This window comes from Prionailurus bengalensis, chromosome A2 (assembly GCF_016509475.1).
Source record: "Prionailurus bengalensis isolate Pbe53 chromosome A2, Fcat_Pben_1.1_paternal_pri, whole genome shotgun sequence".
Taxonomy (NCBI): domain Eukaryota; kingdom Metazoa; phylum Chordata; class Mammalia; order Carnivora; family Felidae; genus Prionailurus; species Prionailurus bengalensis.
Window position 1 is genome coordinate 167,068,949 of NC_057348.1, and position 16,562 is coordinate 167,085,510.

The window sequence follows — 16,562 nt, forward strand, 5'->3', positions numbered from 1 at the left end:
TTCATTCCTAAGAAACTACAAAAAATTATATGAAATAAAAAGTAATAAAAATTCAGTTTACGGCTTTCCTTGCCAAATTCATTTAATTGGCGTTATAGTATTGTTCAACAACAAGATGCATAGGCATACTTCCACTTCATCTATCACAATACAAACAGAACTAACCGCTTAAAAAGGCGTAATGTGTCTATAAATAAACTGTAACGCAAGAACTCACTTTTACCAAGAAGTATTAACTATTTAAATCTTTGTATTGTATTCCAAATGTCTATAGCAAAGAACTCCACAAGCTATAAACAGAAATATCATTCTTTCCATTTTAAAATGTTATTTTCAAAGACAGCTGAAGTTATTACCACCGATACGGTCTCGACTGATTATTTAAGATGCAGTCTCTTGGGGCGCCTGGGGAGCTCAACTGGTCAAGCGTCTGACTCTTGATTTCAGCTCAGGTCACGATCTCACGGTTTTTGAGTTGAAGCCCTGTGTCAGGTTCTGTGCTGACAGTGTGGAGCCCGCTTGGGATTCTCTCTCTCCCCTCTCTTTCTGCCCCTCTCCTGCTTGCTCTCTCTCTCTCTCAAAATAAATGAATAAACTAAAAAAAAAAAGATGCAAAGTCTCTTGTTTTGCTCTTTCGTAATCTCTCACATTCACTAAGATCAGTAACTCACAGTCTTGAGAATTTGACTATCTAAAGGAGCATGTTGGATTCTATAGCATGCTACTGTCTGAAAAAAAAATGGAAGCGAAATAACTTTTACATCAAGACATGTTTTAAGATCTTAAGATTTCATGTCATTCCTTTTTATTTTTTTTTTAATGTTTATTTATTTTTGACACAGAGAGAGAGAGAGAGCATGAAAGGGGGGAGGGACAGAGAGAGAGAGGGAGACACAGAATTCGAAGCAGGCTCAGGCTCTGAGCTGTCAGCACAGAGTCCGACGCGGGGCTCGAACTCACAGACCGCGAGATCATGACCTGAGCTGAAGTCGGACGCCCAACGGACTGAGCCCCCCAAGGCGTCCCTTATGTCATTTTTAAACTAAATGAGAGCCTAAGAACAGCTATGTTGTCAGCTTTATTCCCTACAAACAAGTATTCTACCACGTTTGCACATACTATAAAAACATCCAAAAGTCAAAAGACAACTTCCTCCCTGTGGACACACAAGATCATTCAATATGCAATATTATTAATTCTATTGTTAGCATCATTAATATTAATAACACATTGCTATTATTACTAATTAAACTTTTTATATTTCAGTCAAATGGTTGTTCAAGCCCACTCTCACAAGTTTAACATGAATGACACATGCTTCTTAATTTGACAGATTTAATTCCATAACATGATTCACTTTACCTTTTTCAGGCCAGCAAAACCCTCCGATTCCAGGAAGAAAAAGGCAAAGGGCATCAGCACAAATAAACAGAGGTTGGAAAAGAGGGAAGCAAGATTCCACAGACCTATAAAGAGGGAACAAAAAAAAGAAAGATTAGAGACAGGCCTTCAAAAAAAAATGACTACGCTAAATTATGATATTAGTCAAAGATGCATACTTTTTAATAAAAATAAACATCAACTTGGAGAGTAGCCTAACAAATCACCTACGCTTAGAGATGAGAAAATAATTTCATATTTAAAAACACTTTTTAATGTTTATTTTTTTGAGAGAGACACAGAACACAAGAGGGGGAGGGGCAGAGAGAGAAGGAGACACAGAATCCAAAGCAGGCTCCAGGCTCTGAGCTGTCAGCATCTGTGCCCCAACGTGGGGCTCCAACTCAACGAACTGCGATCATGACCTGAGCCCAAGTCCGATGCTTAACCAACTGAGCCACCCAGGAGCATCAATAAATTCATATTTAAAATTCGTGCAACTTTGTAACCTGTACCTATTAGGAGAAGCTAACACAGAAACTAGAAACATTCTTCCTTGTGTCCTAAACAAATTCACTAACGAGATGACAAATGCAGAGATCTAAGGATACAGTCTCTTCAGACACACTGGCACCTGAATATTTATAGGCACTAGTCTACACTGAACACTTAGTAAATGCCAGGTACTCTAGCAGACATTTTACATGCATAATATCATTTAAGTCAAGACTGATAAAAACCCTAAATTAATAACTAGCATTTGTGGAGCTCTTCTGTGCCAAGCACTATTTTAAGTGATCTACTGGGATTATACAAACTCACGTACCCCTCACAGCAGCACCCCGACAGGACAGAGGCAGAGGCTGGCTAGCTACCTTGGCAAGGTTGCAGAGCCTGCCCCTGGCAGAGCTAATTCCTGGGATTTTTAAAAACCACCACAACTCGGAAGTGTTAGTAAGCAATTCTAAGTGGGGAAGAAAATGTAAGAGAGGTAGGCAAGCTCCTATCGCTGTTTTCTGTTTTGGCACATTCTGTACTCTTTTTTTTTTTAAGGTTTATTTATTTATCTATTTTGAGAGAGAGACAGAGTGAGAGAGAGAGAGTAGGGGAGGGGCAGGGAGAGAGGGGGAGAGAGGATCCCAACTCGGGGCTCAATCTCATAACCCTGAGATCAACCTGAGCTGAAATCAAGAGTCAGATGCTTAACCAACTGAACCACCAGGCGCCCCACATTCTGTATTCTTCTACAGTCACAATAAAAAGCTACTGAAACTATAATGAAAACAGATTTAGAAAAAGAGGACTTTAAGTCTGTCTTTGGGATTATATGTGGCCAAATATCTTACACCGTTATACATCTTTTTTAGGTAAAACACTCAAATTTAAAAGTGACTTTCAGGAGCACCTGGCTAGCTCAGTCAGTACAGCATGTGGCTCTTGATCTCAAGCTCGTGAGTTTGAGCCCCACGTTTGGTGAAGAGACTGCTTAAACAAATAAACTTAAAAAAATTTTTTTAATAAAATGGATTTTCAAAATAATGCCTATGGTATTTATAAAATCAAGAGTTAAAGATAAAATTATGCTAAGTATAAACTCAATCTATTGCCTGAAACTCTAATTCAGTGCTCTTGAACATGGGCGACTGATGTTCTTTCAACGACCTCATTTAGAAGGCACTGTCCCAAGCACTGGCAACACAGTAATGAACAAAACACAAACCCTCTGTTTTCACCAAAATATGGTGTGGGCAGGGCGACTAGGGGGCTCAGGTCGGTGAAGCATCGACTCTTGATTTCAGCTCAGGTCAAGATCTCACGGTGCCTGAGATCAAGCCCCCCACGTTAGGCTCTGTGCTGGCATCACGGAACCTGCTTAAGATTCTCTCTCTTCTCTCTCTTTCCCTCTCCCGCTTGTGCTCCCACACATGCTCACTCTCTCTCAATTTAAATAATCTTTAAAAAAATATATATGGTATAGACAGTCTTTTCAGTCTCAGCCATTCTAACAGGTGCAGAGCAGTGTCTCCTTACTGCTTTGATTTGCATTTCTCGGGGCACCTGAGTGGCTCAGTTGGTTAAGCGTCCAACTCTTCATTTGGGCTCAGGTCATGATCTCACCGTTCATGAGTCAAAGCCCCAAGTCAGGCTCTGCACTGACAGATCCTCTCTCTGCCCTTCCCCAGCTCACGTGTTCTCCCTCTCCCTCTCTCACACAAAATAAATAAACTTTAAAAAAAATACTTAATTTGCATTTCCCTAATCAATAATGACGTGAACATCTTTATGAACTTATCTGTCATCCATTTCTATCTTCTTTGGTGAAAGTGTCTCTTCAAGTCTGTTGCTTACTGTTTCATTAGATTGTTTGTTTGCTTACTATTGAGTTTGGCAAGCTCTTTATATACTCTGAATACAAGTCCTCTATCAGGCATATAATTTGCCGATATTTTAACCCCATCTGTAGATTGTCTTTTCACCCTTTTAAACAAGTATCTTTCAAAGAACAAAATTTCTTTTGACAAAGTCCAATTTATCAACTTTTTCTTTTACAGACCATGCTTTAGACAAGAAATGATGGTCTATCCCAGTCTCATAAAGACTTCCTCCTATGTTTCTTTCTACAGGGGTTACAGTTTTAAGATTTACATTTAGACCTACGATCCCTTTGAATCACTTTTTGTATATGGTGCCAGGTATGGACTGAAGTTCAGTTTTTGTCTATGATTATCCAATTGCTCCAACACCATTTGTAGAAAAGATTACCCTTTTTCCACCAAATCGCCTTTGCACCTTCGTTGGAAGTAAATTGACAATATACGTGTAGATATATTCCTGGATCCTCTATTTCATCAAGTCGATCTATTTACTGTTATGGTGATACCACACCATCTTGATTAATACGGCCTTAAAATAGTCTTCCAGTTGGGTAGTAAGTCTTCCAATTTTGTTATCTTTCAAAGTTGTTTTGGCTATCGTAAGTCCCTTGAATTCCCATCTGAATTTCAGATCAGGTTTTCAATTTCTACCCCCAAAACAGTGGGGGCAGGGTGAGGGGGAGGGCTGCTACGATTCTGAATGAGATTGCATTGAATCTACAGACCAATATGGGGAGAAGTGACATCTTAAACATTGTCTTCTGCTCAATGAACATGATATATCTCTCCATTTATTGTGGTATTCTTTAAGTTTTGTCAGCAGAGTTTTAATAGTGTATAGTATATAGGTCTCACACATCCCTAAATATATCATATTTCTGATGCTACTGTATACAAATGGCACTTGTTTTTTTTAACCAATTTCCAATTATTCATGGTTAGTACATATATAGAAATGCAACTGAGTTTTGTGTATTTATCATGTATCCTGCAACACTGTAAACTCATTGATTCTAATAGCTTTTTAATAATATATTCCATCACAATTTCTATATAGACAACCATCTCATCTGTTAATACAGCTTCACTTTTTCCTTTCCGACATCAATGTCCTTTATTTTCTAAAAATCACCAGAATTCAGAATACTGAATAGAAGTGGTGAGAGGGGATATCCTTGCCTTGTTTCTATTCTCAGGGAAACGCATTCAGTTTACTACTAAGCATGATGTTATCTGTAGGGTTTTTACAGATGCTCTTTACTAGGATGAAGAAATTCCCTTTCATGCCTAGTTTTTTTTATCAAAAATGGATGCTGAATTTTGCTCTTCTGCATGTACTGTGGTGACTTTTCTTTTTTAGCGTTGGAATATGGTAAATTACATTGATTTTTCAAGTCATGATGTATTATCCTTTTCATATATCGTCACATTTGAGTTACTAAATTTTGTTTAGAATTTACGCATCTGCGTGCATGAGGGATACTGGTCTGTAGTTTTCTTTTCATGTAATGTCTGTCTGGTTTTGGAATCAGGGTAATGCTGGGCACAATGAATTAGTAAGTACTCCCTCAGTTTCAATTTTCTGAAAGAGTGTGTAGAACTGGTATTGCTTCTTCCTCAAATATTTGGTAGAAGTGACAGTTAAGTCTTCTTGGCCTAGAATTTTATTTGTGAGAATGTTTGTAACATTTCTACAATGTCTGAGGGACTTTAGTAATTTCTGCCTTTCAAATTTTTCCATTTCTCTAAGGGGTTGTATTGGCATAAGGTGTTTACAATGTGCACTAATAACCCTTTTAATACCTGTAGAATCCATAGTGATGTCATCCCTCTCATTCTTGATATTGGTAATTGGTGTCTTTTTTTTGTTGTTCACCACTCTGGCTGCAGCTTTTATCAATTTAATTGATCTTCTCACTTTCTCTACTTTCCATTTCATTGATTTCTACTCTTATCTTTTTTTTTTTTTTTACTTCCAATCTTCTTAATTTGGGATTCATTTCCTCTTCCTGGTTTCTTAAGGTGGAAATTGTGGGCACTGATTTGAGACCTTTTTTCTTTTCTGTTTCAGGCATTTTAGTACTATAAGTTTTCATATGTTTTAAATGTTTATTAGTTCAAAGTACTTTCAAATTTCCCTTTCGATTTCTTCTTTGACCTACTAGTTATTTAGTTATCAAATAATTGAGGGATTGTCTATGTTTCTGTTCCTGGTTTCCCATTTAATTTCACAGTCATTAGAGAACATATTTTGTACGACTTAAATTCTTCTAAAAGTACTGAGACTAAATAGGCAAAGAATATGGGCTCTCCTGATAAATGTGCCTAGGGTACTTGAAAATAATGTATATTCTACTACTGTTGGGCAGAGAGTTCTATAAATGCAAAATTAGTTAGGCCAAATTAAGAGTGCTATTCAAATTTTCCATCTTGTTAATTTTTTCCTAATTTGTTCTATCGATTATTAAAAAGAGAGTAGAGGGGCGCCTAAGTGGCTCAGTCGGTTGAGCGTCCGACTTCAGCTCAGGTTACGATCTCGCGGTCCGTGAGTTCGAGCCCCGCGTCGGGCTCTGGGCTGATGGCTCGGAGCCTGGAGCCTGCTTCCGATTCTGTGTCTCCCTCTCTCTCTGCCCCTCCCCCGTTCATGCTCTGTCTCTCTCTGTCTCAACAATAAATAAACGTAAAAAAAAAAAAATTTAAAAAGAGAGTAGCAATAAATCTGAATAATACTATGATTTTGACTATTAATCCTTTCATTTCTGTAAGCTTTTCCTTCATGCATTTAATAGCTACTTATTAGGTAGATAAATGTTTATTATGTTTTGATAAATGAACTCCCTCATCATGATGAAATTATCTTATTTATGCCTAGCAAAATCGATACCTTTTTCTAATAATAATGTGACTATTCCACCTTTCTTTTTATTACAATTAGGACGGTATACCTTTTTTCTCCTATTGCTCCAAGCCTATTCATGCCTTTATATTAAAATGGGTTTTCTGTAGGCAGCACATACTTGAGTCTTTCCTTTTTATTCATTCTGACAATTTCTGCCTTTTTCTTAGATTTATTTATGTTTATTTATTTTTAAGTAGTCTTTACACCCAATGTGGGACTCAAATTCACAACCTTATTTATTTATTTGTTTGTTTATTTTTAAGTAATCTCTACACCCAATGTGGGACTCAAACTCACAACCCTAAAATCAAGAGTCGCATGCCCTTCCAGCTGAGCCAACCAGGCACTCCCAGTCTCTGCCCTTTAATTGGAGTGTTTAGACCATTAATGTTTACTGATATGGTCAGGTTTAAGTCTATCAGTTTGCTCTTTGTTTTCCATTTGTCCCATTTATCTTCCCTTTTTCTTCTTTTCCTGCGTGCCTTTGGATTAACTTTTTATGATTCCATTATTTCTTACAGTTGCTTACAACTCTCTTTGTTGAGCTATTTTAGGGTTATTTGCAGGTTTATCACATACACCTTACCTCATCACAATCTGCTTTCAAGTGATACACTACTTCATGTACAGAATAACCTTAAAAACAGTGTATTTCCATTTCTTTCCTTCTTCCTTTGTGCTATTGTTGTCATGCATTTTACCTGTGCAGATTATAAAATCACAATACATTACTATTTTTTAAACAGCCAATTATCTTTTTAAAAGACTTATATAATAAAAAGGGGCACTTGAATGGCTCAGTCAGTTGAGCATCCAACTGTAGCTCAGGTCACGATCTCACGGTTCATGAGTTCAAGCCCCACATCAGGCTCACTGATGTCAGCCCGTGAGCACAGAGCCCACTTCAGATTCTCTGTTGCTGTCTCTCTCGGTCCCTCCCCCGTTTACACTCTCTCTCAAAAACTAAATAACACATTTTTTTAAGACGTATAATAAAGAAAAACTTTTATATTTTACAACTGCCACTTCTAAAGTGCTCTTCATTCTGCTTTGTAGATTGAGATGTCTATCTCCTACCGATTTGCTTCTGCCTATAGGACTTCCCTTATTTTTTGTAGTATAGGTCTGCTGATGAATTTTTACCTTTTGTGTATCTGACACTGTCTTTACTTTGCCTTTGTTTTAGAAAAATATCTTCACTAGATTGAGAACTAAGTTAGTAGGCTTTTTTTCAGTGAAGATGCTCCACTGTCATCTGGCTTGCATTATTTCTTCCAAGAGATAAGCTGATTCTTATCATTGTTCCTCTGTACTTTCTATGTCTTCCTTTCTGAATGCTTTTAAGATTTTCTCTTTATCACAGGTTTTGACCAATTTGAAGCATCTTGGTATAGTTTTCTTCATCTTTCTTGTGCATAGGGCTAGTTGAGCTTCTTAGATCAGGGTTTATAGTTTTCATCTAATCTTGAAATCTTTCAGTCATTACTTTTTCAAATATTTCTTCTTAATCCTCCCTTCTTTAAGGACATCAATTATATCGGGGTGCCTGGGTGGTTCAGTCGGTTAAGTGCTGGACTTCGGCTCAGGTCATGATCTCACGGTTCATGGGCTCAAGCCCTGCGTCAGGCTCTGTGCTGAAAGCTCAGAGTCTGGAGCCTGCTTCAGATTCTGTGTTTCCCTCTCTCTCTCTGCCCCTTCTTGGCTCTCACTCTCTCTCTCTCTCAAAAATAAATAAATGCTAAAAAAAATTTTTTTTAAAAAGAACATCAATTATATCACTGATACCCTGGTCAGTTTTTCAGTCATTTTTTCCCCCTCTGTGTCTTTCTTTTTTGAAAAATTTTCTATGGCTATGTCTTCATGTTCACTAACCTCTTTTGCAATGTTGTCTGTTTTTATTCCATCCAATATATTTTCATGTGACATGAAAAAATTTCCAGAAGTCTGATTTGATTATTTTTATATATTCCCTGTCTCAATATGGTCCATCTCTCCTCTAGCTTCTGGAACATATGAGACAGGGTTATAAGAAATGCATTACCATTCTTATCTACCAATTCTGAATCTCTAACAATTGTGTGTGATTTATTTTCTCATCATTATGGGTTGTATTTTTCTGCTTTGTACTCAGCTACAGGCTCAAGGTAGGCAGAGCAACCCCCCAAAGATGTCCACATCTTAATCTCTAAAATCTGTGAATATGTTATGGTCCATGATTCATTAGTCTTCTAGGGCTGCTCTAACAAGGTACCACAAACTGCATAGCCTCTGCCAACAGAAATTTATTTTTTTTTTCCAGAAATTTATTATCTCACAGTTCTGGAGGTTACAAGTCCAAAATCAAGGTATCAGTAGGGCTATATCTCTTCTGAAGGCTCTAGGGAAGAACCTTTCCCTATCTCTTCTGGTAGCTGCATTCCTGGGCTTATATGTAGATGCATCACTCCAATCTCGACCTTCGGCTTCACGTGGCCTTCTTCATGTGTCTGTGCCTCTGTTTTATTTTCTTATAAGGATACTAGTAATTCGATCAGGGCTCACCCTAATCCAGTGTGACTTTATCTTCACTAATTACATCTGCAGACTTTATTTCCAAAGAAGGCCACATTCTGAGATCGTAAGTAGACATGATGGGGGAAGACGGGTGCGCACAGGAGAGGGCCACTATTTGATCCGGCATATGTGCCAAAAAGACTGCAGATATATTATTAAGGTTATGGACTTTAATATGAGAGATAAAGAGAGCATCTCAGATTGGCCAGGTGGGTGCAACCTACCCAACTGGACCATTTAGAAGCAGAGAACTTTCTCGATCTGAAGTCAGAGAGAAGCAGCAGAAGGGTAAATCAGGGAGGAACTCAACCCACCTTTGCTGGAGGTGGGTCACATGGAAAACATAACAGGTGGGCAGCCTCTGGGGCAAAGACCAGCCACCTGGCATGAGATGGAGGGCTTCAGTCTTACAATCACAAAGAACCAAATTCAGACCATAACCTGAATGAGCCTGGAAGCAAATTGTTCCCCAGAGCCTCCAAAAAGGAATGCAACCTTGTGAAAACCTTCATTTCAGCTTTCTTCCCCCCCCAAAAAAGAACATGAGTTTAATAAGATCTTACTAAGAGAAACGTTGAAACTGAGAATACGATAGCCCATTGAGTCTATCCATCTGTAAAAGATGTCTCTCTCCTTTCTAGTACTCCGCCCAGCAGCCTGCACCCCCAACCCCGCCGCAGCACCTTGGAGCAGCTGCAGGACTCATCCGTCCTAAATCGCTATTCTTCATTGCCTATGTTTTCGTGAACACTTGGTTGTTGCAGGTGAGAGGGTACAGACAGTCCCTCTTACTCCATCTTGGCCAAACTATATTTAGCTTTTAAAGTGTTTCTCTACCAACACTTGAATGCTGATTTTAATTTTTCTTACTTCACACCTGAGGCTTAGTTTTTGATAAAATACAGGGAAAGTTCTGGGCATAAAACAGCACAGCAGAGCATTCTTTACTGTCTTCATGTATTTGTTAATCTTTAAAAAATTGTTTTTAACCTGTAGTTACCGTTTCCAGTTGATTTCCCAGAAACTAACTGATGTCCTTGTGCCTTTTTCAAATTGTTTCAGCACACAACTCAACAACAGAATAAAGCCTAAACCTCAATTCCTTTGTCTTGGTTTTCTCTTACAAGATAAAACTGTTCCCTCCTGTGATATATCCACTGTCTTTACTCTCTTGCCCTAAGTTCCTGAAATTTAACTGTTCCTGTATACATTCTACAGTGAGCCTCTAGGATCCTTCACAGAACCATCAAGCTTATTTTTTTTTTCTCCTTTTTCTATACCCCTTCCATTATGTTCTTTGATACATTTAGAAGGTGTACTCTAATAAAACGATGGTGTCGTAAAAACATATTAAACATAATAATGAAATAATTGCAAAGCCTCACTTTGTTAAGCTCTTATTATGCTATTCAATATCTGTTACCCTCAACTTAGATTCAGAAAGAAAAAAAGACCATCACCTACAAAAAAAAAAATGTTTTCTATCTTCTCAAAGAATTGCTTTCAATAAAAAGGACATTTCTTCCTGTTTGTAATGGTCTAAATAAAGAACTCTTTATTTTAACAAAACACTTAAGCAGCATAGACACAACATTTTTAAGATTCTAAAATTAAACTTGATTCAAAATAAGCTAAAGTTTAGAGGCGCCTGGATGGCTCAGTTGGTTAAATATCCAACTTCGGCTCAGGTCATGATCCCACGGCTCATGAGTTCGAGTCCCACAACAGGCTCTGTGCTGACAGCTCAGAGCCTGGAGCCTGCTTCAGATTCTGTGTCTCCCTCTCTCTCTGCTCCTCCCCTGCTCACTCTCAAAATAATAAACATTAAAAAAATTTTTTTTAATAAAATAAGCAAAAGTTTACTTTTATTTTAATGCACCAACAAAGAAATAATTTTGGAGCAAAAAAGAACTTGGAGATCCCCTTGTTCAACCCACCCAGAAACCAAACTCTTTTTTAAAAGAGGTTAAATAAATGCCACACAAATTCCAGAAGTTACAAATGATAGGGGATTAGGTCCAAGATCTCGTCCTCTTTCTGAATTGCTGTATGGTATCTCACACTTTACATTCTGGATGAAAAAGGCACAATATTTTGAATTTTGTAAAAACAGCAATATTGCTGAAATACTGCTGAAAAGTGCAATCAGTTTAATAAGATTTTACTGAAGATTAAACTGAGCATATGACAGCCTATTAATTCTATCCATCTGTGTAAAACAAAACATAAGTGAGCTTCTGATCAGTTGGTAAGACATTAAAACAGAATTAAAAACTTCTACATGTGTTTATATGTGTGCACATGTACATCCAAGCCTTTTTAAAAAATATTCACTTTGAGAGGGAGTAAGAGAGAACGTGAGTGGGGAAGTGGCAGAGAGAGAGGGAGACAGAGAACCCCAAGCAGCCTCCACGCTCTGTGCGGGGCCCAGTGCAAGACTTGATCCCATGACCGTGAGGTCACAACTTGAGCTGAAATCAAGAGTTGGAGGCTTAGCCAAATGAAACACCCAGGCGCCCCCACACCCAAGCTCTTATTTATTTATTTACCCACCCACCTACCTGTTTTTTGAGAGAGAGAGAGAGAGAGCGTGCATGCATGTGAGCAGGGGAAGGGGCAGAGGGAGACAGACACAGAGAGAGAGAATCCCAAGCAGGCTCCATGCTCGGCACAGAGCCTGATACGGGGCTCAATCCCAAGACCCTGGGACCATGACCTGAACCAATATCAAGGGTCTGACGCTCAGGTGACTGAGCTACCCAGATGGCCCCCCATTCAAGCCTTCTTAAAACACCAAATACAGAAAGGTTTTAACAAATCCAACTTCAACAAAACACTGAATGCAGTATATGTACTTTGTGTACTATAATATCCTCTGACATAACAAGGCATTCGTACTATTCATGATTTAAAAGACTTCTGGGGCGCCTGGCTCCCAACTTGAGCTCAGGTCACGATCTCACGGTTCGTGGGTTCGAGCCCTGTGTCAGGCTCTGTGCTGACAGCTCAGAGCCTGGAGCCTGTTTCAGATTCTGTGTCTCCTTCTCTCTCTGCCCCTCCCTTGCACGTGCTCACTCTCTCTCGCGCGCACGCTCTCTCTCTCTCAAAAATGGATAAACATTAAAAAAATTTTTTTACAGACCTTCCTAGTCCCGATGGCAGATGTCTGAGTGAGTGGCACTTTATGTCTAAGTTTGCATCTATCAGCTATATATGACCTGGAAAAAGAACTTCTGCTCTGTTTCCTTGTGTATAAAATAGGCTACAACTTAACTCACAGGGCTCTCCTAAAGAAGACAAATAACATACCAAATACTAAACAAATGTCAGTGCCTCCCCCCACTTGCCCTGTCTCAACATAAAACACAAATGCTCCAAAAAATTGAAAAATTCTAAGGCACGCCAGCAATTTGACCAGATAAAGACAAGACTGTAATGTGAGTTACAGCTAAAATTAGCTCTCACCCCTTTCCCAAAGAATTATTCTCATTAATTATACCCCAAAAAGCTTACAAAACAAAAACCTATATACACATGACATTAAAAATATATAAAAACAAATGACAAAAAAGTAGATACAGAAAATAAACTGTAAAGAAATACACCAAATTATTAACAATGCAAATGTAGTAAAATCAGGGATGATTTTTCTTCCTGCTTTCCTACATATTCTAAATTTTCCATAGGGAGCACAAAAAGATCCTTAAAAAGAATGAAACATATTTAAACCTCTTTGTGAAACTCAAAATTCTCCAAATCCCTGTTAGGTAACCTTCCAACAAAATGCATAAAGGCAAAGGTGACCAAACTGCACTGAGATGCGGATACCATCTGGGCTCTCAGCCCTGCCTTCCACTCTATTCACTAGCCTCAGTGACTACACAGGTCAAATCCCAGCCTCAGCCAAGTCACAAATTACCACTTGGAGCTCAAAGCTTTCTCTCAAATAGTTGCACCCATGAATATAAACCTTTGAATGCTTAGAATCCACTATACCTTTCCAATGGCGCGAAAATTTTTACTTAATTTTTGTCGTGTGAAACAATCAACTATCATTCATAGCACAGAATGAGACTTTCTTATTGTTGTTGAGTTATAAACATACATACTTCCAGAATTCATCATTCTGATCACATATGTCCCTTTCATGCAGAGACAACACCAAGCTCAAATGTTTCTCTGAAAATCAAAAGTGAAGAAATAAAACTCTGCCTTGGGCAAAAACACAAATCAGAAAAAGTATCTACTCTAACCCACACACTTAAAATGAAGACAGTTGGGGCACCTGGGTGGCCCAGTCAGTTAAGCGTCTGATTTTGGCTCAGGTCATGATCTCACAGTTCTTCGGGTTCTGTTCTCCCTCTCTCTCTGCCCCCGCCGCCCCGCTCACGCTTTCTCTCTCTCTCTCTCTCTCTCTCTCTCTCTCTCTCAAAAATAAATAGACATTAAAAAATTTTAATGCAGATAGTAACAGAAAGCTAAATAAAAAAATCGCTATCAACAGGTATCAACAAGCAGTGGTGTCTACAGAGCGAGTGCAGAAAATGCTGAGTACGATCACAAAGATTCTGAATACCAACTCTTCAGCTTGACATGAAATTAGATGCCTGCTTTCACGTACCGAACTTTATATATATGTGACGTGTGTGTGTATGTATGTGTATGTGTGTGTTATTTACATTATATAATATGTACGTTACGCGTTATATACGCATATACATATAATACATATATGTGCATATATCATCTAAACTTTTCCCCCCAACGGCTCTTTTTCCAGGAGCCTCAATATTACCACTAATGGTTTTGACAACCACAATTGTAGAAAGGGATATAAAGTGATACAGAACCACCACAGCTATTTATTTTTGCAAGAAATACTCACTTAACGCAAAGAATTTGAAAGGTGATGGTCTTATCTTAACAGGATAATCACCTACCTAGGTAACCATCTTTTATTTATTAAAAGTCTAATAATTAAATGCAAAAAATTAAGTTTATTAACCAGAGTATATAAATGTGAAAGCTTCAGACTTAGCTTATTCTAATTTAATTATCAAATCTATAACATAAAATTTAAAGTTAGTATGAGAAGAACACCTAATATGTAGAAAAACAATATATCTAATATACATTCCTAAGTAGTAATTATATTCTTGGCAACTTTGTAAGACGTAGTAAGTTTCCAGCATTTTACAAACATATATCAGACATATATACATTAATATCCCTTTAGAGTTATTCTATTAACTTTGATAAAACTTTCCTAATTTTAAGTTAGGGCTCATATATATCATACAGTTTATTACATGTTTTTACATATTCATTTATAAAATAAAAATATTAGTCAAAATTCTCTGCTTCAAAAAGCTAAAATTACATGCTTCGATATAATAGTATAGTACAACCCTAAAAATTCAAAAACCTTGTGGTTTGTCTAAATCAGTATTAGTGACAGTGTTTTTGAAAGATGTCCTGTGCCTATTCCCCAAAGAAGCATCTGAACTTAAACAAAGGTTATTTAATGATCCTAGAATAGTCTTTTGGGGGTTGGGGGTTTGGGGTTTGTTTGGTTTGTTTTGTTTGCAATACTTAGTTTAAAACCAAGCCAAACCAAAGGGAACTGCCAGATTGCCACAGGATGCGTTAACTTCTAGCTCCATCTGCTGGGGTCACAAAATATCCCCAAATCCGACATAATACTATGAAGCAAATGATCTATCACTTTTCATCACATACACCAAAAACTTCATGAATTTAAAACAGAAAATCAATCAGAGTTCAGCCATATTAAATGACAAATCTAAGTTAAAATCAACATTTCAGTAGAACTGAGGACCTAATCCAGCTGGCAAGTTATAGAACAAAAAAAATCCTACCAAGAAAGCAGAAGCCTTAGGGAAAGACTACAAGGCTGCTTTTGAATAGGAAGTATTGTGTAAAGTTCAGAATTAGAACAGCTTCTATTAGAAGAACAAAAAATAAATAAAAACAATTTTAGCAACGAGTTATGAAACTTTTAACCTTAATGTAAGTTTTTTCTTGTAACAAAAAAGCAATACATCTCCATTACAGAAATACTACACAACACAAGCATCAAAACAATGTTTATATCCTCTAATCAATCCTATCACCCAGAGGAAGGCATTTTTCCAACATCTTTCTCTATCAACAAATATTCTTCTACATCATCATCTATAAATAGCAAAACAAACAACAAAAAAAAAAGCACTCCACTGTTCAGATCCACCAAAATTTAATTAAGCAAATCTCTTACTTTAAACGCTTAGATTTTTTTCTTTAATGTTTGCTTTTATTTATTTTTTTGAGAAAGCAAGCCCACACGCTCATGCAAGCGGGGGAGGGAGAGAAAGAATCCCAAGCACGTTCTATGCTTATGGGTCGCAGATCTACATGGGACTCAATCTCACAAACAGTGAGATCATGATCTGAGCCGAAACTGAGTGAGACGCTTAACCGACTGAGCCACCCAGGCACCCCTGCTTTTTAATATTATAAACAATACCTCCATTAATATCCAGTAACAAAACTGATGCATGTTATGATAAAAGACTATCAAGACCAATTAACTAGAAGCTATTAGTAACATTTACCTAATAATGGTATATTAAACTTTATTAAGGACTTGAGTCAATATCTGTACATAAGTAGATGTAATATTTATATTCTTTTAAAGTTTGGCTGCTTATAATCTAAAAGTCTGATTTTTTTAAATCTTCTATGGAACTTGAAAATAGATGAAATAAAGATGGATTGTGTATTGTTCCTTCATGATGTGCACAATAGCATATTGTCTATGCCTGTTGAAAAAATCAAAATAAAACACATACACCTTGCAAAGACTAGTCACTTTCATTGTGGTTATCTTTGAACAGACTGAACGTCAACTCGGCAATCACGTTATAAACACGTATCTCTTTCTGGTGAGTATGGTGAGTATGGGCAGCTTAGCAAAAACTGGCCCCACTCAGTGGGGGGGATACCTCAAAATCCAAGAATTATTTCCTGATTTTATGGAAGGCTACAACTTAATTCCATCCTTCACGTACCTTCCAAAGATTGATTCCTGTTTGGTTTTTAATTTTAAACTCACATTACCTAAAATTACCATTTTAAAGTGAATAATTCAATGCATGTAGTGTGTTCACAACATTGCGCTACCACTACCCCCCCTCATTCCAGAACATGTCCACCACCCCAAAAGGAAAACCCATTAAGCATCTGTATCAGTTTTCAATCTATGGAACTGAAGGGTTTCACATTTTTCTGCTAAGTTTTTAACAAGACACAATAACAAGTAGATACTTTCTTCTGCCCATTTTTTAACCTTTTCC

General features: G+C 37.5%; 1 protein-coding gene across 3 annotated transcripts in view; it reads right to left on the reverse strand.

Annotated features, from left to right (window-relative positions):
- LMBR1 (limb development membrane protein 1) overlaps positions 1–16,562 on the reverse strand; it is a 151,410-nt gene that overhangs the window by 86,128 nt on the left and 48,720 nt on the right. For all 3 annotated transcript variants that reach the window (XM_043590023.1, XM_043590022.1, XM_043590024.1), the window contains one exon: positions 1,363–1,466. In XM_043590023.1, the coding sequence (XP_043445958.1) occupies positions 1,363–1,466 (104 nt within the window). The remainder of the gene's footprint in view (positions 1–1,362; positions 1,467–16,562) is intronic.